The 22,691-nt window shown below is 37.3% G+C and overlaps 1 protein-coding gene across 7 annotated transcripts in view; it reads right to left on the reverse strand.

Moving 5' to 3' along the window:
• LOC139966150 (proline-serine-threonine phosphatase-interacting protein 1-like) overlaps window positions 1–22,691 on the reverse strand; it is a 93,309-nt gene that overhangs the window by 58,669 nt on the left and 11,949 nt on the right. The window contains exons 4-5 of one of the 7 annotated variants that reach the window (XM_071968888.1): window positions 15,696–17,154; window positions 14,938–15,054 (exon numbers count right to left, since the gene is read on the reverse strand). In XM_071968888.1, coding sequence (XP_071824989.1) covers window positions 14,938–14,973 — 36 coding nt within the window. In that variant the 5' untranslated portion in view covers window positions 14,974–15,054; window positions 15,696–17,154. Of the gene's footprint in view, window positions 1–5,131; window positions 5,284–14,937; window positions 15,055–15,472; window positions 15,619–15,647; window positions 18,165–22,691 lie in introns of those variants that run through there. The other 6 variants (XM_071968887.1, XM_071968886.1, XM_071968889.1 and 3 more) reach the window with 6 other exon arrangements.

The following is a 22,691-nucleotide window of genomic DNA, read 5'->3' on the forward strand; positions in this document are numbered from 1 at the left end:
TCATCGTTTTTCAAGTGGAACAGCTCATAAAATCATATCAAATGAAAATAATACATATTTGAATATCCTTCCTTAGTTTTACTAATCAGGAATGTTTAATAAAGCATGCAATGCATCGTTCGAAATAGGTAATTTTAAAGTAGAATTGAAAATGAACGACATAAAACAATATCTGTGAAGCGTGTGGAGCACAACTTTGAATATTCGTTGTGAAAGAAAACATAGCGAACGATGCTTATTGCGTACAGTAAATAAATTTCGCGGAACTGGTATAGAGAAATTACGTACTGCAGCTTACGTCAGAGAAGCTCATAAATGACACAGGTGGATAGAGCGCATCAAAATTCGGTTTAGGAAATCCCTATACAGCCGACAAAAGTCGATATCTCCTTCCGTTTTCGAGTTATATGCGATTTTGTGTTTTTGCGATATGGTTTTTAGTATATTTTCATTCAATAAGGTCGTTTTTGTGTGTGTTTAAGTAAGGGTGTGACCCAACAGATATTTCGCTAACCGTTTCACCGTATCGCCTGCCGGTCGGTTTAACGTTTAAACGCCGTTTCCCGATCGCGGTTTTTTTCGACGCACGGTCACTCGACTTTTAATGAAAATAGGACATAATGAGTACAATAATTAAGGTTTTTTCCCCAGCAGGTAGCAATTCAGGCAACAAGACACTCGATCAATGTATGTTAATTACTAATTAGGCCCAATAATATTGCGAACCTTTCGTGTAATAATTGCTGAAAAGAATAACACACATGATCAGTATTCGTGGTGTTCAGAAGTTCAGATCACTGAATTTATATCACTCGGCCTTCGGCAGCATCGTAACTTTTGAAGAAAAAAACAATATATTTGTCTATCTATCACAAGATTTTTAACAAAAACTCGCCTAAATTAGTAAACTTACCCACCTTTCCTGCTTCCTTATTAAAAGTCATGTTAAGAAAACAAATTACGCACGCACGTGTTGTGCGATGGGTTGTATAAATCAAGTTGAAACTGGTTTGAGCAGCCTCCGATTTCATTTTCTTTCTCTTGTGTCACATACATGATACAGTACCTTACATTAGATACAAAAGTTAATTCAACAACAGCCAAAATTTGTGTCGCAATCAGTGTTCGACTTATGGCCAAAAAATTGCATAGCAACAAATTTCGACAATTGCTATACAATATTTTTGTTGCATAGCAGTTCCCCAATATTGAATAGCAGTTTTGAAATTACCACAAAACGGACCAAATGTTGGCGATCAATGTATTAACTAGAAAATGTTTGTTTATTATGATTATTTATACTAGTGTTGCTACGATAATCGTTTTCAATATCGGTATCGGCCGATATTTGCAATATCGGCAGCATATCGGTATCGGTAAAATTTTGCCTAATTGCCGATAACAGCAAACCGATATTGAACTTTTCTTTTTAACAGCAGAGCTACCTGTACTTATTTATACTTGCAATGATTTGTTAATCTGCCCAAGACGATCCATTTCTTTAGCGTCAGTTAAACTCAGATTCATTTTCGATTAATATCCATGGAAACCTGACTCTCCGTAACATCTAAAAACACGTCTACGGCTCGCGAATATAACCAATGACCTTCGTGAACCTTGGCCTACACACAGCATTAGTGCAGCATATATACACTGTACTAACCATTCATTTCCTCAAAGGCCTCCGTGAAAACCTTGCACATGATGCATACAGTAACTGCACAGTTCAGCAGTGTTGGAAAACCTTGTTCAATTTCCCGCGAACACACTGCCGATTTCCCGCCGGTGTTCGCATGCCTAGCACGCGTAACGTGCGAGCATAAAGGCGTGGTGTCCAGGGGCCCGTCTTAGGGCTATGGTGGGGTCATGGGGTAGAACCCCTCGTGGGGATCCTGGGGGCGAAAGCCCCCGAAAACTGTTGTCATTTTTTGCGATGTCTGGCGATGAAAAAATTCGCAGTTGAGGATGCAAAATACTGACAACTTTTTTTATTTAAATTGTCACGAAACTGATGGAAATTTTAAAATGACAAGTTAAAGTAGCTATATTATGTTATAAAATGCAAAGAGATTTAATCTGTCTTTCAATCTTTAAAAAGTGCAACTTACAAAACTTCCGATATTATGAAACAAACAACGTTCAGCAAAGCCCCGTTTCTAGACTGCCTAACAATGAATAGCGTGCACTATGCGTACATTTTTACAACTGCAGTGTTTAACCCTATACCCAACTACTGTACCACGGTACATGTGCTGCGAATTTGCCCAGGTACCTTCCCAACAACTGTGAGCTCATCCCCTGTGTAACACCTGTTTGTTAACATTTTTTTGGCACGTTGCCAGGGAACCTTTTATTTACGTGAGATCCGTAACCGCCGAGGTGGTTAGGCTATTTGCTTTACACTTAACTATGGTAGGATATTATTTTTTCAGGTTTTTTTTTCGCTATACGGTCAAGTGAATAAGTTGTACATTGAGTATAAACTCAATAAATTATAACTTCTACATTGTGATCGACAGTTCGTAAGTTAAGGTTTGAGTGTTTGCTCCCAAATCAGACTAGGAATTTGTATCGCACAAATCGGCACAATGTGCGATGCTGATTTGGAAACGTCTCGCAAGTTTGTCGTTTTGGATCGCATTTTGCAATGCGATACCGGAAAAATCGAACACTGGTCGCAATAGGTTAAGTTTTAATCGCGCTGCGCAGTACCATTCATAATTTGCATATAACATCAAAATTTACACTCGGCGTCCAGATGGCGGGAGATGTAACATCATGTTCAATCTGTTGTGTTGTTCCCATGGTGCGATGAACTTGGGCAAAGTTCAATGACCTACTTATGTTCTGTGACCAATGTCAGTGGGAATTATGTGTGTAAAATCTCGGGTTTTTCCATGTGTTATATATATAGAAGTTTTACGTAAGCGGAGCGAATTTTAAGGCGGCTCGTTGATTGTGAGGAAGCACTTATCTAAGCATCAATATTTGTGAAAAATATCGTAAGATTTTCATTTTCATTCATTTTCTTTTATGTTTGCCGCAATCCCGCCCGCAATGCATGCACAGCATAATACCATGTGTGAAAAAAATGGCTGTACACGTGCAGACCTGAGAGAGCAAACTGGCCTTGTGTTGTTAATGTTATGACGGTACTTTCTAGAACGACCATTTGCGTCTTTTGGGGTCAACATATTTTCACACGGGATTTCAACATGCCATTGATCGATGTACACGGGTGATATATGTCACAAATATTAACTGGGAAAACGAATTGACGACACTATCATGAGCTTATGACTATTGGCCTACTACTTGAGTTATATTGAACACATTATTCATGCCTAAAACATCGTTTTTCTGTTTTTTTATAGATAGTTTACATTACTAAGTTCTTCACATATTTTTAAATAATTTTCATGTTTAAAATGTAAACAAAATAGAAAAAATAAAAAGAGAAAACGCCTTTTTGAAAAATGGAAGCGTCCTCGCAGAATGGGCGGGGCATCTGTATTTTGCTTCAAGTAACATGTTTTCGCTCGGAAACAAAGTTTCATACTTCAACTCTCATAAAAAAAACAAATTTACATCTCTTAGAAATAACTATTTTTCGTATTCTGCAAGAAAACCAAGTTTATATGTCCATTCACTGTTATTTAAATGGTTAAACAGAACTTCAACTTATTTGGAAGGGTGCCTCGTGGTACATAGCTTTGACTGCAACCTCTCTTAATGCCTGGCGAAGTTAAGACTTATGTCACTGTGTTTGGGGTTCACAGTCAGAAAACGTCCCCCGTCAGTTTAATTACACGTTTCTTTGAGTGTTACTACTCATATAAGCATGAGAATGCTTTCGAAAATATTCCCTCTTTCAAACGACTGAACTAAAGTCTAACTGATATTAATAAACGAAGTTACGCGTTTTCCGACGTTTCGTGTAACCACAAATTGACCTTCTATTTCGTTTAAAAAAGAATTTCAACGTACCGTTGAAAATTCCACGAAGGAAATGACTGAGATAACCAATCGATAAAATTCGATAAAAAACGATAAAAATCGATAAAAATCGCCGAATTTCGATGAAAAACGAAGAATTTCGGTTATTTTTCTTTCAACGAATTTTAACGGGAGTTAAGCGAAATCAGTACTGTACTGTAGCTTGCTTTACTTCACTGTTCACACAAAAGTGTCAGATCAGAATAGGTCATGAGAGTGCTCTAGTAGTGAGAAGACATATGATGTACAGTATGTGAATTCATAGAAATTGAAGTAGAAAGAATGACGTCATATACTGGAGCCACACCCATCTAACTTGTGGCCCTTTACTTATAATAATACAAACGCTACATCTTTGACATTTACTAAAGTGATAAAGACATAAAGTTGACATGAATCAATCGAAATGGTTATACCATGTGCTGCATTTGGGTGACACAAACTTCAAAAATGTGGCAGTGGACTGCAGTTTCACAGGTATATAATTCGTAGGAAGCGAGAGTAGAAGCAACTACATAGGAATCAAATTACTATACTAGTGTTATCTGCTCAGCTGCATTGTTATTCACTGGACCTTGAATTTAGTTAACCTACTGTAGGCCCCTAGACTACTGTAAGGCTGTTCCTTCGAATGTGATATGACTAAAGCCTAACGACAACAATTATCGTCACTTCACTTGACAAAAAACCGTATCCCTAACGATAGATCCACGTTCCAGAATATCATTGGATGACGGTTATGATGTCCTGGGCTTATCACTAACAATTCAATACTAGGAAAATAGGCTCAGCCTAACTTCATAAGGCCTATGTAAGTATACTTGCCTTTGGTCTAACTTAGCTTAGCCTAGATCACAACTTAAGACTAGAGCATTCAAGTCTAACATTTCAGCCTAACATATCTAGAATTGTACAAATATTCAAACACATCCTCCATTTGCAATATGTTCCCAACACTGTAAATGTGGCTAAAAGGGCAGTGGCAGTGGAGGCCTAGCCAGTAATCTGAGTATTGAGGTAGGCCAAAGCCTATACTCAGCCTATCCAGGTATGTTCTGAACAGTAACCTTATAGGCTATTTGCTTGTAACTTTTGCTTGTAACCATGATTTTAAGCCCTAATGATATTCACTAACCACGTTCGGACAAGCTTTGTAGGCAAGACGACACACTCCAGCCACTACTCGTGCTGACATCTTATCCTTTGATGACTGTGACTGAATGAAGAGTATGTTGCATCAGCCTTTTTGCACTGTCACTTCTTAAGGTGAGATCTGTTATTCCGCATTAACTACTACCCACTTTGCAACATTAACATTTAACTGAGAATTACATGCACAGACTAATATGGATGTATTACACAAAAGTAGGTGTGTGTGGGAAGGGGTTTGGAGGAGGGAGAGTTGCTTTTCACAGCATTTTCCTGGGACAACTATGACAAAATTTTAGGTAGAGCCAGCATTGTTACGAACGCAGGATCTGCATCCGGGGACGCAATGTTTTGGCCAGGGACGCAAAATCTTCAAATTTGCTTGCGTCCACTTTTTTTTTTTGAGAAACAAACCCCACGTTCACTCTCACAACTACAGTAGGTCAACGGAAAACATAATAAAACACATTTTTCAATGAACATCTTTATTTCTTTTCAAAAACCACAACTTCTTCTGACAAGAATCAAAAGTTCTCCCACTCCTACAGATCATTGAATTTGTTTGAAAATAAATATATCATAACGATCAACAGCAAGGTACAGGGTTACCAAAACTCCATTACCGAGATTTTCATGCTAAAAATAGACAATGAAGTTTTACCAAAATTCCAGTAATATTATTGGCTAATAGTCCCTACCAATTGTCTGGCAACATTCTTGCATTTGTAATGCTCAATGAATGAAGTAAGTTGTTTAACAACAATTACTTACAACTTACTTTCCCCCTGTGTAGAGATAACAAAGTTTGTGGTATAGGCTATAATATCATAAGTTAGGCCTTGTTGTCTCATATTTTGTTTACGTACATTTTCACAACAATCACTGGTGGTACAAAGATGCACTTGAATTGTTTCTGAGACTATCACGTAATATTTTAATCGCACTTTGATCAGAAAATGTTCTGAGTTGAGACAATCTATGAATTTTGTGGGAAGCTTACATCTCTGGTCCAGAAAAGGATATTCCATCTCACAGAATGTTTCTTCTCTCTGCATTAAGAGTTGGGAAAATTTTTCCCAATCCGAAAACACTATGAGACACTTTGGTGGTAGAAAAATGAAGGAGGTCACTAGGGTCAGTGAGGGTGTACAGTGTTAAAAGATTACCAGGGCATACAGTACTAGACACGGTAGAATGCGGTGCTCAGGTTGTGGGGAGACAGGTAAGTGGGGAACGAAGTAAATTTGCTAATTTAAAATGTGCATTCATACCACAGTAGTTTCTGTTGCAAATTTTTTCGCGGTCCAGTTGACCACGTGCTGCAGTAAATTTTATTTTGGAGCAACATTCGTGTGTAAACTACTGTACTGTACTTTAGAAGTTCCTTGAACTGATTTTTAATCGACATTGCGTAAAAAGCTATTCACATAGGCCTACTGTAATTTTCGTACAGATGATTGTTTGCAAAGAGCACAGGATGAATGTTGGATCAGATTTGGATGATTTGTGTAGTTGAAAATGAAGTTCGAACAGGCCTATGTACATGCAGATTAGTACAGTGAACTGTGTGGAATTTAGCGAGATATATGCACACAGTAGGTACAGTGATTTTTGAAGAGTTGGCTGTTGGAAGCGCTGCAAGGTCAAAGCATGGAGCTACTACAGAGTTGGCGAGTAGGAAAGTAAAAGGGCGGATGAAGGAGGGGGCTGGGGGTAAAAATTGTTTGAAACGGAAGGGTGGGCGAAAGAAGGAGTGACCGGCCGCCCCTGTCAAACAGCAAAGCTAAGACACTGAGCCATATGCCCTATACATTGTGTATAACATTTACAAAGTATAGGCAGTGATACTACACTACCCTACTAACAGTAGGTAATACAATGAACGGTGTTCCATCTGGACGCAAGCTTTTTTTTAAGGGACGCAAACTTTTTAGGGGGCTTGCGTCCCTGGGACAGCCAGGGTCGCAAACTTTTCTTCACTAATAACAATACTGGGAGCACTAAAATAATTCAAGCAAGAAAAATTGTTTCCCATCTGCCTCTCAGATACCGGAAATGACATTTTCCAGACATTAAAGTTGCACAAAACACTCCACTTACTCCAGTCATTAACTCATTATACAGTAGAGGCAATTTTTTTTTCTTAAGTCAGAAGTATAAACTTTCCACTCTAGTCGCTATTTAACATGTCTCTGTTGTGCAAAGTACACTACTCTTTCACGAGAAAAAAAAGCGGAGTTAAATCAAATCAAATTCAAAGGCACAATGTATGTATGAATTAAGACGTACAAACGATCTGGCTTTTTGCTGTGCAATGCAAAGCGCCCTCACTTTTTTGAAGGTTTCACTGCTTAAAGGTAGTCAGTATACAGTAGGCCCAAAATTATAGCACGCTGTAATTGAGCACTACAAGTTTTCAGAAAGTACTTTCCTGGTGGTCTTTACTCTCCAAATAATTCTCATACATTTTTGAGGAACACACAAGATGACTGAATGTCGCAGTGAGGAAAATTTCCTTGAAGGTTGTAATAAAAACAGTCTAAGAATTTTGACCAAAGGTGACCATATTTGAATATCTAGCATACTTAGGGCCAATACAGCATACCTTCAAACATTGTCAGCTTTCTTCCTAGTTCAATTTCTATGATGTGAATTACATCATTTTTTTTAACATGGCTATGAGGCACATATTTACATTAATGTCATCAGTTTTAATGCCATTTACCTATGAACTATATTACAAACATTACTCATAAATATATCATAAAATATATCAAACTTTTCCCTTTTCATTTCAATGATCAAATGATGACTTTGCTATCGCAATGTATCATTTCCTTGTCAGCATATTTTGCAGCTAGGGAAAAAAACTTGAAAAACAAAAAAAAGTTAAAAGTCATAATCAGCTGCAATTTCATAACTTTGTCCAACAGATTGATACCTGGATCAATAACAATTAAATGCACTCGTGCATAATCTTATACACTCGTCATGAAACAAAGTGTGTTTTCATTATCAATGCAACAGCGTAAGTAACATCTCAAGAAAATAAATTCAATACTTAGAGCTCAACTGGTGACACACCAATTGGCAGCAAAATTTGTCATCAAATACACACTCAATTGTACAAACATTCACTTATATCCTGGTTTAGTTGAACAATTTTAACAGAACAGAAGCTTCAACTCTGCAGAGAGCAAAGGACACTTATAAATGCTAGGTCACAGGATACAGTATATGCTGTTATTAACCTATCACCTAGGCTGACCTAGCCTACTTGTAGTTACTGTATATGAATCAGGTATGAAGTTATTTTTCCAAATAAGTCTTGAGGATTATCTTCATTTCACCACAAAGGATGAGCTAAAGTACCATAGAAGGACATAAATACACACCCTATTGTGCTAAAGTAGTTAAATAAAATCTGGTTCACACGAAATTACTGGTATTTTGAAATAGTACAACCAACTGCTTTGAGGCTGTTCAGCCAGTTCTAAAAGGAAATTTGGCAGTGAGGAGTGTTAGGATATGATATGGTAGCCATTTATTGATCTCTAAATCTCTATATATAAGAGGTATATCGAGATGGAGAAATAACACGTACCTCTCAAAATGTGCACAAATACACCACAGAATAATAATTAAGGGGTGCATGGGGTGTGAGCTTAGGGCTCTAGCAGGAGATTATTTATCATTCTCCTTCTATTTCTGAATAATCATAATCAAGTATGAATAATTAGTCTCATTGGTTGACCATGCAGTTACTACACTAGAGCATTATTGAGTGGTATACAATAAGCAACCAAACAAAATTCAAAAACTAATTTGATGTAATTTGTTTTGTTTGTTTAATTTATTTTAAACTACTTAAAACAATTGCCTATCAATCATTTAAAGGATTGACAATAAAACCATATAACTCAGTATTCTTAACAAGTCTGAAAGAGCAAATAGAGCTCTCCTGTCTTCTAGATTAATTGCTTTCTGTATGTAATTTTATGCTGTCCATCAAATAGCTGATGTAATTCAAATTGGAAATTGGAGGGGAATTCCCTGCGGTGAAGATATCATCAGAGCAAGCAGAGTGGGTTGTTTAATTTGAGGAAAAGCTCAACCACAAAGTGTGCGAAGGTTTCCACCTGTTGATCTTATTTACACTTGATCACCTCTTGAAGAGGAACTAGTGGGAAGCACAGGTCTGTGATGATGTACCTGTATAAGTTGTACGTACTTGGGAAGGATATACTGTATTCTAAGAATCTGGAACTGTAGGATAGAAGTACATAAGGATATATTTACTCTAATCATTCCCAATATTCCATGACCTCAAGTAGTATACATATTATATAGACGTACATACAGTACATAAGGATAAATTGACCTCAAGTAGTATACAAAGTTTATAGACTTACATACAGTACATAAGGATAAGTACTGTATTTCTCTAAACATGAATATATTACAAATGTTACGTCTTATACAAATTTTAATGACTTACATGAAATACTCATTTCATTTCAAATATCAATTCAAGGATAACCTCACACCTTCCAATGTAACATGTTTCTTACTCTTATTATGATCAAAAGTCATCTTGGTTTTTATCAAGTTCAAGTACAGTACCACCCAAGGCAATGACAAAATATTTAATTGTGATGAGTCAACCTATCAATCACATCCAATTGGATGAAAGATTATTTATAGAGAGACCTCACAGTGTGTTTCAAAAGTAACCAAGCACCCTGAGAATATATACCTGCATCATAATATTTGGATGCGGGTTAACGACCTAAGCATAGGGCTGTAGAGCTCTTAAAGCCTGATTCATGTATTCAATCTCTAATAATTTTAATATGATACCATTGTGTACTGTGTAATAAGTAAATAATCACATGACATTTGAAGAGTTCTTGGAAATCAAATCTTCAGACAACATCGCATAATTTGTTTGCAAAACAAGCAATCAAGCCGGACATGAACAGTCAGGTGTTTATAATGACACTTCAGTTCATAACCTGTACAATACAGTAGGCAAGGTATGCTGGACTACTGTACCACTGTGTGCCTGGCACCATTTACTGATAGCATTCTAAGGCAATGTCTGGCTCACCCTCTCACATATATATCCCTTTCATAGGTGTACGAGACCGTCCGAAAGAAAATATTAACAAATTACTTCGGACAGTCGTTATTAGACATACAGTACTAACAAACTACTCCAGTCATTAATGAGATATATTAACAAATTACTTGTCATTATTAGACATACTAACAAACTACTTCAGTCATCATTAGACATACTAACAAACTACTCCAGTCATTATTAGACATATTAACAAACTACTCCAGTCATTATGAGATATATTAACAAATTACTTGTCATTATTAGACATACTAACAAACTACTCCAGTGATTATTAGACATACTAACAAACTACTCCAGTCATTATTAGACACACTAACAAACTACTCCAGTCATTATTAGACATATTAACAAACTACTGCAGTCATTATTAGACATATTAAACAACATACTACTCCCAGTCAATATTAGACATATATTAACAAACTACTCCTGTCATGTATATTAACAAACTACACCAGTCGTTATTTAGACATGTACTAAAAAACCTCTCCAGTCATTGTTAGACAAATTAACAAACTGCTCCGTTGATTATTAGACATATTAACAAACATACTACTCCAGTCATTATTATTAGACAATTAACAAACTACTCAATTAGTTATTGGAGTTAATTGGACATATAAACAAACTATTCCAGTCATAATTAGACATATTAACAAACTACTCCAGTCATTTTTAGACATATTAACAAAGTACTCCAGTCATTATTAGACATATTAACAAAAAGTCAATATTTCTTCAATGTACTGAATTCAGCAAAGTATTTTAATGACCAACTGCACTGAAATTTAAATCTGACAGGGGAAGAATAATTCAACGCTCTACTAGTGCTCTACTAGAGTACTCTATCAAGCTATCCAGCCTTTAGTTAGTGACGATCCCTATAATTTCTTTGCTGCAGAGCCAGTCATAACTAAGGAGACACAAACCCAACCGGCCATCATTAATGTTCTACGTGAGAGAGATAGCCGTCATGAGCAAGTACCCAAAACAGAGTTCTGGTCAGTTTATCTTATTCCACTTCTACTTGGATGTATCACAGATTTAACGTTCCTTCACAAGCAAGGCTGAAGACTTGATCTAGTCTCAATATGACATCATCAACCCACTCATGTGCTTGAACATTTTTATTTTTTTAATTTTTTTTTTCTTTATTTTTCTATTTTGAATTGAGTTTGCAATTTATCTAAAATATTTTCAAGGTGGTCAACTGGTCACATGACCTAATGATGGTATCGATTGCAGGGACTAGACTGTTCAGATTCCACCTTGTACATATGAACAGAAAAACCAAAAGAAAGTCAAAGGTTTTAGATCCTACAGGCACTATGACATCACAGATCATCAAAAGGACAGCTCACAGACCTGACTTTTAATTTAAACTAAAAATATATCTCCCAAACAGACTAGGGAGTTTCTTTGCTGTTTGGAAAAGCTGTCCTTCAAAAAGATCTCTGTTATAAGTTAAAGAAGATGGTTGGGTTTGCGTCCCCTTTAAGCCACAGAAATGTACCTTGTGCACAGTCTATTATGATAGATTGCACCTCAGTTTTATGATGCAACTAACACAGAAAACAACAGGGTAGGCATTGTCACGTCAGCCCAGCACACATGTAAAGGGCAACATGTACGTTTGTGTAATTTTGACTGAACCAACGCAAAATAATAGTTACTCTATACCCAATTTTATATAATTTCCAGTACTATAGACATAAAATGTATAGATCGTTAGTCCAGACCCCAGACAACCAATTCAACTATTATGTACAGAAAAGCTTGTCATCAAAACAAATTCTTCTCAAGAAGGAAATAAGGTGGCAAGTTTTTCAGGAGGAAATGTATTGCTTCCTGAATAAAACAGAAAGTTGCGACAAATGATCTCCATTCTGCTTATAAAACTGAAAGGGACAGTGAACCAGTCGGCAAGAAATTGCAAAGCTATTGGCATCGAGGGCAGATTAATGGAAACCTGTACGGAATATCCAATTTTAGAATATTCAAGAAAACTTTCGTGATTTCTTGCCTTATATGGAGTCATCTGCTTAATCTAGAGTAAACTGAGGAAAATGTGTCCTAGAAAGTAAAAGTACTAGAACATCATTGCAAAGGTAACTAGCTTCATTGTTGGAACTATCATGTTTACAAAGTTTTGAGAATTTGACCTCTATTGACATCGAATGAACTTTGACCTCCACAGAAATACACAGAACTGCTACTCAATGGGGTGCAGCCATGTACTACATATGAAGTTTCATCCATTTTCCTGCAGTTTTTCTGCAAATATCGATCTTTATCTGAAAGGAATTGAGGTACTTCTTTCAAGATCACAAAACAGCTAGTACACAACAGTTAGACATGTACTGTACACTGACATACTACACAAAATACCAGACCTGGTTCATTGTGAAAGGCAGTCAACTCTTTAGTCATTTTTTAACTCCCACCTTGCATTCCTACAAAATTTATTGCTGTATGGACAGTAACCCATTTTTTGTGAACAATTGAAGAATAAACATCCGCCAGATTTAATAAATGAAACATGTATCATGTATATGGTGTGTGTATATATTATAATAAGGGGTTAATCAATGGTCTAGCGTGCGTTACTCACAGGATTAATGCACGATCGGGGGATAATTCAAGCGATGCACGAGGGCGGAGCCCGAGTGCATCCAGCGATAGCATTAACACCCGGAGTGCATTCATCATGTGAGTAACGCACGCTAGACCGTTGATTAACCCCGTTCATTCATACACTACCATTTGTGTGGGGAAAAAATCATAAAACAAAACATTTTTGGTCACATATAACCAAAGATTTATTAAAGTGATGCCCCGTAATTTTACCGTGCATTACTCACAGGATTAACCACGGTCAGCTGACCTGAATGGACCAATAGGATTTAGGAATCTTTACTAAGTATGAATGAATATAATATCAACAACTTACGATGCACAGTACCATATATGCTGTATTGATACCCATATACCCTATACTGTATACTGATCATATAAGTAATGGTGTATGTTGTGCAACATACTGTACAGTATATTAGTTTAAAACTTTAATGCTTACCTGTACCAATATACTATGTGTAACCTAACATACTTAACATGTATCCATTGCAGTACCCAGCAGGTCTTCAGCATTATAAAATTATATGTACCATATATGTCATACCAGTCTGTATTTAACATATGCATACAGTATGTGCAGTGTATATATATGCAGTACCAAAATTACATTTCATTTAGCTCTACACCCTATTAATCATAGTTTGCCTGGCCAGCTCAACATACATACATCGATCAACATTTCCCTTTTCCCCTTTTGATATTAGAGTCAGAGCTGACATGCCTACATATGCCTGACAGGCCTATATATCTTTGAAACAATGTAACATAGTGTATATCTTAGCATCATATATTATGCTAGTTTGTATTTGCCACTCTGAGATGATTCTGCAACATACCAGCCTATGTGCATTATGTACAATGCACATAGTATGTATAGAATTATCATATTTGTCTTTCACCCTTCAAATAAAGTGCAGAATTGCTATATTTCATGTCTCGATCTTCACAAATAAGATTCAATGAATTAAAAATCACCGAAAAAAGATCTTGAGCACTTGAAGGTCAATTCATTGTACTATGAGAACAGTACTTTAGTACTTTGATGGGATGTACTATTCCACTTCTTGTCATCTTATTGTACCTGTGATTTACATTGCATTTACTGCCACTTTAGAAATGTAGAGCTGTATTGTGCATGACCATCACACTATAGTTCAGAGGCATGTTTACTTGGTTAAAAGGTTAGGAGAGGAAACTAAAAGCCCCATTAAGCATTCAATCTCAACAGTACTGTCGTAAAAAACAAAACTTTTTTCCAGTAGGTACTATTGTGTAGTAAATAATTACTATCATGTACTTTTTTGTCAACTTTTTGTCCTATTCTGGGAACGAACAAATGAAAAAGTCAGACCGATTTGTTTATTTTGGCCTTGTTTTGGTGGATATGAAAACATTACTAAATCGGACGCATTATTTCATCTCGACCAAACCAATAGTTAAGAATCCGACAGTCCTGGCAGTTAGTAATTTTGTGTTGTTATGTAGGTTGACCACTTTTGGGGATTATTAAATATATTTGAGGCTGATACTCAAAGGCCTTTAAAATTCTAATAATGGTTTCTAACACCATCTGCCAGGGGCAGGCGGGGGGAGATGGGATAACTTAAAAAAAATAATCGCAAGTGGATTTTAACTAAACGTTTATTCCACATGTAATCATTATTGCGCGAAATCCTGTCTTGGCAACTTTTGACATGCGGGATTTAATTTTTATGTGAAATGCGGTTTTACATGGTTTTCTGTTTTCACAATTGTTTCTGTGGCTCTCTTCCCGTACGTGTCTCGGAACATTAAGCAGCCTTTTTAAAAAAAATTGGTTGCTGCCGAGCAACCAGTACGTCACGATTTGACAAGTTTTGATAGCCCGGCAGTTATTTTGGTCGCCTTGGATGACCGCTAAATTTACACGCTGTTGATAAAAAAATCTTCACCCTGCACAGAGAATTCTGGGGGGGGGCAATAATAGTTTAGTTAATTAGATAAAGACATATTGAGATAAGTAGACTTACCCAAAAGTTTTCAGTAAAATCATAGTGATTGGCCATTGAGTACTACAGGACCACAGCACTTGTTGGAGTTGAAATATTTAGCTTTGAAAAACTCACTGGCACTATATTGCATTCCGTCTGCAAAAAGAAAAACGAAGGAATATAATACAAAGTGGCTATTCTTACGACTGTTCGTAGGAATAATTTCCGATTACGCATGTGCAGTTGCTATTTTTATTACAGGAGTACTATTTTGTACGACCAGGAGTAACAATAATTTCCGGTTAGGGTTAGTGTTCGGGTTAGGATTGGGGTTTAGGGTTAAAGTTAGGATTATAGGGTTACCCCTACTACATGCGCAGTTGCTTTATTTACTTTACTGCGCTTGAATTCGCCTTTGTCGTAAGAATAGTTGATATATAATTGTTACGACTAGTCGTAAGAATAGCCACGGCCAATATAATATGCCTAGGCCCTATATGACTTAATTCTTTACCTTAAGTTGTAATTTTACAGCTTACTACTTGGTTAAAATCTGGTTAAGTTTTATACACACCAAAACAGATCTTCACTTGACAAATTAAATACATTAATAGTATAATACTGTCTGACAAAACACAATAGAGTATAGGCTAGGCCAACAATGGTCCATGGTAACGGTGGAAACACTGTTACCGTCACTGGTAAGATACGATTTATTGCAGTTACATATCAGAATAACACAGTCGTACCTGTACTGGTACTCAGCTAGGCTACGTGCGGTAACACGGAATACCTACCGTGCTTTCCCTCCCAAGGAATAACCACTTTCCTTCCTCGAACGTTATTGAAAGTTATACGTGACACTATGGACACCTACCGTTGACAGTTAGCTACTACTTGGCCTTTCCCGTCTTGAGATTATGAAGTCTGGCTTCTGGCTACTTTAACATTGGCAGCTCAAACTGAATGAGAATTTATATAGGTACTTCACATCTCAATGGTTAAATATGCTCTGGTTTAATGGTACCTGAATCGTTTTATGGCGTTTGAGATTAAATATCCACCTCGAATGAGTGTTTCGGATATCAGTCATTGATCAAGGCACCAATCCTAAACACGGAAGTAAACTTCGCGTAGTACTGGTCTGTAAAACCTTACTTGTTTGTTAAGTGGTGACGAGTTCTACGTAACCCGGTTGCTCCCACTTCAACCGTGTGCGCTTAAATTCGAGGGCGCTATTTATATTCACTTCCATAAACGCTGTAAATGACTAAACTTTAGCACGCATTGTTAGGTCTCACATGGTAATTTGAGATTATTTTGGAATATTGAGATCTGAGATTGACAAAGTGAAGTTGTTTATTTTTTTTTTCTAAATACGCGGTCATTCCGTGCAACATGTAGAAATGGAGCAAGAGGAAACTAAGTCAATGTTACTTAAAAGAGCCAGGGAACTAACAAGATATGACGCATACACAGATGTGATGTATTTATGTTACACCAGACCGTCACTTTACGTATAAACAATGAAAGAGGGGAAAGCAACTCAAAGACGAATTGGAGGGGAGGAAAATTGTCAAGGGCAAACTGATGCAAATGATAGTTGTGCCAGAGAAGCAACCGGTTCACATGCAATTAGCAGTTATTAATAAACACTTGCACTATGTTAATAGCAGCACAAAGGTTTTTCAAAAGCACCCTTCATTGTTTTTATGCAAATGCTAGAAGTTTGACCCCAAATATGGATTTCATAAAACTTTATACAAATATAGAAAGAGTGGATCATATTTTTATTACGGAAGCTATAGGAAGGAGAATCAACGTACACCTGGCTTTCAATGTTTGCCAAAGGGTAAGTGGCAAGGAAATAGAGGGGGTGGTGTAGCAATATATGCTAGAGAGACGTTAGAATTAGACTGTAGATTTCGAGGGGTATTGTGAAGAGACATCGCAATGAAGCTGATATTAGAGAGCAGTGTGTTGATTGATTTATAGAAACCCAAGTAACACACATGAGCAGGATGCAAGTTTCTTGAATAGTGTCAGGAAGTTTCATGGAAATGGACATATGTTGGTGGGAGATTTTAATTTCCCAGACGTTGATTGTCATGGTTTGTTGAACAGTGGAACGGAAGCAGCTGTTTGTAGATGATATCATACAGGACTTGTGTTTGATACAACAATGTCAAGTGTCCAACAAGAGATGAAGCTATGCTTGGCCTGTTGTTGTCAACAGAAGAGGAGATGATAGCGGATCTAGAAATAGGCGAACAATTTGGAAATATTGACCACAACATCGATACAACAAGAATCGTTTCGTTCTTCGTAGCGGTCATATACGTCATCAATTTCTGGAAAGCTTGTGAGATATGAAGGTTGAAAAGAAGTTCATTTCAAGCCTTGAACATTAATATGACGTTCATAAGCGGTTCAAAGTTTAGCCTGCAAGCTACAGATATGCTTGAACTTATGACTTGCCGAGACTTGATATATTAATTAAGCAAACTGCAGGTAACGCATAACTCCCAAAATCTCATCTTAAATTAAGGATTGCCATCAGGTAACGTGAGCGGTAACTTTATGTCATCACAGTTACAATTAATCAATTTGTCAGGGACCAGAGCCAGTCTGCTGTCTGTACAAAAGCTAAAGCAAGGCTCAAGCAGAATAAATAAGTAAATATTAGTATAAGTTTGGCCTATATTGGTCTTTGCTTTCATATACGTTAACTTTTGATAACATGCTATATGTAATCATCTTGGAGTTAACAGGCATTCGTGAGATATTTCGATTATCGTGGTAATGTGAATGCTCAAGGTCTGATTGCAAGGAATGGGGAAAAAAAGGGAATTATTCCTATATAGTGATTTTGGTGTTTATCATTATTACTTTCTCTAAGCAATTATGACGATATCGTGCAGGTGATATCCCTTTTCTCTTTTTTTTTTTTTTTTTTGGTAAGTAGAAACTTTGCATTTGTTAGCGCTTTCTATTGGTCAGAGATCATGCGTTACTCTCGATAGTGATTGTTATAATTCCTATAGGTACAGTATTTCATGACATCATTTTCAAGTATATATGCTTTAAAGTGATTATTTTCATTCACAATCTCGATTATACCTCAGAAGTATTTAAGCATACCGGTTAATTGTTTCAAGGCCGGGAGGGGGAGATGCACCATAGCCTACTATATAATGGTTATACCAATTGTTGAGACCAGTGGCGTAGGAAGTTACTTTTGAGTGGGGGGGCTGAAGACTGATGGCCGGCCTGGGGGAGGGGTCTAAGGGGAGGGGGTGTCCCCCTCCCCTTTGGATTTTTTTGCATGTCCAGGTGGCCTCAGATGCAATTTGGTGCAATATAGCACACCTCAACACCCACTCCATTTTGTAAACTTAATTTTGTATTTTCACCTGGCCTTAGATGCAATTTGGTGCTCCAAATGAGATTTTTTTTCTCATTTGGAAATGAAAAAGGGGTTTTTTTACTTGCGAAGTGGGGGGCGGAATGATACTTCCGCCCCTCCACATTTTTCACTGGGGGGCTGGCGCCCCCCCAGCCCCCCCGGTTCCTACGCCCTTGGTTGAGACATACAAGCCAATGTTTTATACGGTACCTTGCACATTCTTCAGGCATATGATATTGCTCTGGTAAACAATGCCCAAATTGGTTATGTAACTGTCTGTGCAATTAACTTGCTGACTATTCATAAGGTAATAATGCAATTTGCAGCAGTAAAGTAGAGAAACGCTCTTAGATAACATTCAGTTGTTGAAGAAAAGTTAATATTTTATCATATTGTGGTAAAATCAGCCCTGAACTATTCTTGTGATACCAGCGAAGTTTGCAATTAAATATGTGGACTATACATTGTTTTATGGCAGTCTACACCCTAGCTACACTGCCTGTTTATGGCATTCTGCATCCTACACTATGTATGGCATTCTACGGTGTACTTTGTGTTTCGCGTTCTACACTCTACAGTTTGTATTGTATTCTACACTCTACACTGTGTATGGTATTCTAAACTATACATTGTGTATTGCATTGTACACTCTGCATTGTGTATGGGCGATATGGCTTTCTATACTCTACGTTGTGTATGGCATTCTAGATTCTCCACTGTGTTTGACATTCTCAGTACGGCTTACACTGTGTATGGCATTCTACACTGTATATTTTGTATTGTATGCTACACTCTACATTGTGTATGACATTCTACACTGTACATTGTGTATATTATTCTACAGTGTACATTGTGTATGACATTCTACACTCTTCATTGTGTATGACATTATACAGTGTACATTGTGTATGACATTAGACAGTGTACAATGTGTATGGCATTATACATCCTACACTTTGTATGGCATTCTACGGTGTGCATTGTGTATTGCATTCTACACTCTACACTTTGTATTGTATTTCTACATTGTGTATGGTATTCTACAGTGTACATTGTGTATGGCATTCTACAGTGTACATTGTGTATTGCATTGTACACTCTACATTGTGTATGGCATTCTACAGTGTACATTGTGTATTGCATTGTACACTCTACATTGTGTTTGACATTCTATACATTTGTATATGTTACGGTATATTCAGTCATATACCCCATCAAAACACCCATTGGAAAGATGTGACCAACCACCAACACATACAACTTGCTAGTCTGTGGTAAATTTCTGTATTAAGAAGACATCAAGACATCAAGGTCACAGCCGAACATCTCAAATATGCCCCATGCACACCCAAACACATAGCAAATATCTTAAATAGTATAGCCGAATCAGGAGATTTCCCAATTGAAATTAAACAAGGAATCCTAACTCATATCCAAAAACCGGGAAAGACTAAAGGCCCACCAGAAAACCCAGTCATTTTATTATCAACACTGAGGAAAATTCTTGCGGTTTGTGTGGCCAGGAGGATTCGTCCGTCAATTGATGAGCATATCCTCCCCATTACCCAAACTGCCTACACTTCAGGACGTTGAACAGCTGAACTTGTCTTCGCTTTTAAAGTGCTAGCAGAAAAAGCTATAACATCCATAGGTTACACTATAAATCTATTGATGCTAGATATGAGCAAGGCGTTCGACACAATTCAAAGAGGATCCTTGCTAACTGACCTAGAACAGGTTCTTGACAACGACGAACTTCACCTGATATCACTACTAATCGATAACGTCTCCTAGACCGTCAAATTAGAGGGCAAACTCGGACTTCTTTTTAACACTAACATTGGTTCACCACAAGGAGATAGTGCAAGTGCACTATTTTTTATAACTTATCTATCCAACTCTTTGAAATCAGATGATAATGATATCGATGCAGTTATCCTGCCATCTCAGTTAGTTGATCATGATTACAGCACTACCACCACTAATTCTTTTTTCACAGTAGACCAACAATACGCTGATGCATGATATCTCTTGGGCATCAACTGGTCAGCATATACTGCAAGATATCGAAAAACGAGTTTCTGACAAACTGGCAGGAAGGAATCTGAAAATCAATTGCACAAAAACTGAGAAATTTTCAATCACAAGAAAAGGAAATGAGAGTTGGAAGAAGTGTAAATATGTTGTAAGCTTGCTGGGGACCGAAGAAGACATTAACCGAAGAATTGGTATAACCAACGGTGCTTTCAACACACTGTCAAGCATTTTCAAAAGCAAAAACATAAGCCGGAACATTAAGCTTAGGATTTTGAGACTTGATTAAAAAGTTAAAGAGTATTTTTTTTATACAATTGCGAACTGTGGGGCACAACGAAGGATCTTGATCGCAAAATTGACACTTTTCAAAGAAAACTACTTCGAAATATTCTCAACATTAGATGGACCAATAACAATTGGTTATCAAATGATGAGCTCTACAACGAAACCAACCAAACACCTTGGTCATCCATAGTCGCACATAGAAGATTGAGAGCAAGACTCCAGGAGGACGCCCCAGCAAAGGTTGCTTTAAGAGAAGCACTGCGACATACTGCTAAACCAGTAGGAAGGCCCGTGACTACCTTGCTTGGAAAAATAAAGTCGCAATTTAAGGACATTAATATTAACAATTTCGAGGAAGCAATAAACCTTGCGCAAGATCGTGATACGTGGCGGAGGTTAATCACTGAGCATGTCGGATAGACGAGACTCAACTTACTACTACTACTAAGAAGACATCATTTGCTATCTGTCCAGGGGCGTCGGAGCCGGTACTGCAGGTCCGGCGAACGCCGGACCAATATTCACGGCGCAAAAAAGAAAAAAAAAGAAAGTAGGACTAAGAAAAAAAAATGGCAATGGCTGGGAGGTATATTTTTCAATAATTTTCAATAATGATGACGACAAGTAGGCTAAATGTGACTACTCTGGCAGGGGTCTTGTTTTCAAGCTCGGGAAGTGCCATTTCCTGCAATCTGGGAGGCATTTTTTCAATGTTTCTCCTTTTCAGTAATATTTGATTATGGATTTATAGGTTTTGTTTATGATCAAACAGAAGTACAACATTGATTGGAGACATTTTTGATATGGGAAGGAGCAAGTTGTCTATGACGTCACTGATAGAGCCACTTGTGTTTCTTCCTGCTTGTCTTTACCGTACTTACATTCGTTGTTACAAATATTCTTTACAATCGTCTTTACTCTCATCAAAGTAACACGGAATTGTACACCTTTTCTTATAAGACGATGTGAAGTTTGTGACAGCTCCAAAAATATGCAATCAGTTGGTTATTAGCCTAAATATTTGAGGAAACTAACATTTGCTAAAAATTAACATACGAATTATTCAAAAAAGCAACGGTACCTGCTGTGAATATGTCGAGAACCTAACGGTTGTATATACTGTGAAACATGAAAATGTTTAATCAAACATAACATTAGCTTTTGGTGTTTTGATCTAGTTATGACACAAATGCACTGAAGAGACTTAATGTTATATATTGTACTCTTTTAATAATTTGCTTGGATGGAAACTGGAACTAATGAATACACAGCCAGCTTGTTTCATTAGAAACAATACTATAATGTGCGGCTATGGCAAGCAATATGGGAGAAACACCGAATAGTTTATCCTCGTATCAATTCGAATTTATACGAGTATTAAATCAGACAACAACTGGCATGTAACTATAGCTTTCACAAACGAGTTTTGGGAGTTATCACTCGCCAGTGCAACAAATGAGAGATTGTAAAGTTAGTCTCTGTTGACGCACACCCAGGCCAGACGTTCTTGATCTAGACAAGAGCATGATTTAATACGTGTATATATATATATATATATATATATATATATATATATATATATATACAGGCGCGTATCCAGGGGGGCGTTGGGGGCGCGCGCCCCCCGGGTAAGAAAAAGAGGAGAGAAAAAAAGAGAAGAAAAGGGGGACAAGAGGGGGGGGGGGAAGAGGAGGAAGGAAGGGAAAAGAAAAGAAAAAGAAGAGAGAAAAAGGAGAAAAGGAGTGAGTAAAAGAAAAACGCCAAGACACCGGGAAGAGAAAGAAGAACAGTGACATCATTACAGCGCTGATCCCTATTATATACACAGGGTAGCCAGTGACGGATCAATGATTTCGGAAGGGGCGTATGCCTCACCCTACCCCTTTCACCGACAACTCCATTTTTGACGTTTCCATTTCTCCTCTCTCACTAATGATCTATGGTCTTTCATAACGCGTGTGTGTGTATATACGCCTTACACAATTGTAGAATTGTGCTATGAAACCAACTGTGGCTGGTCTCGAACTCGACCGTGTCGTCGGGGAACATGACGCATTTCGGAAAG

This window comes from Apostichopus japonicus, chromosome 4, assembly GCF_037975245.1.
Source record: "Apostichopus japonicus isolate 1M-3 chromosome 4, ASM3797524v1, whole genome shotgun sequence".
NCBI classification, from domain to species: Eukaryota; Metazoa; Echinodermata; class Holothuroidea; order Aspidochirotida; family Stichopodidae; genus Apostichopus; species Apostichopus japonicus.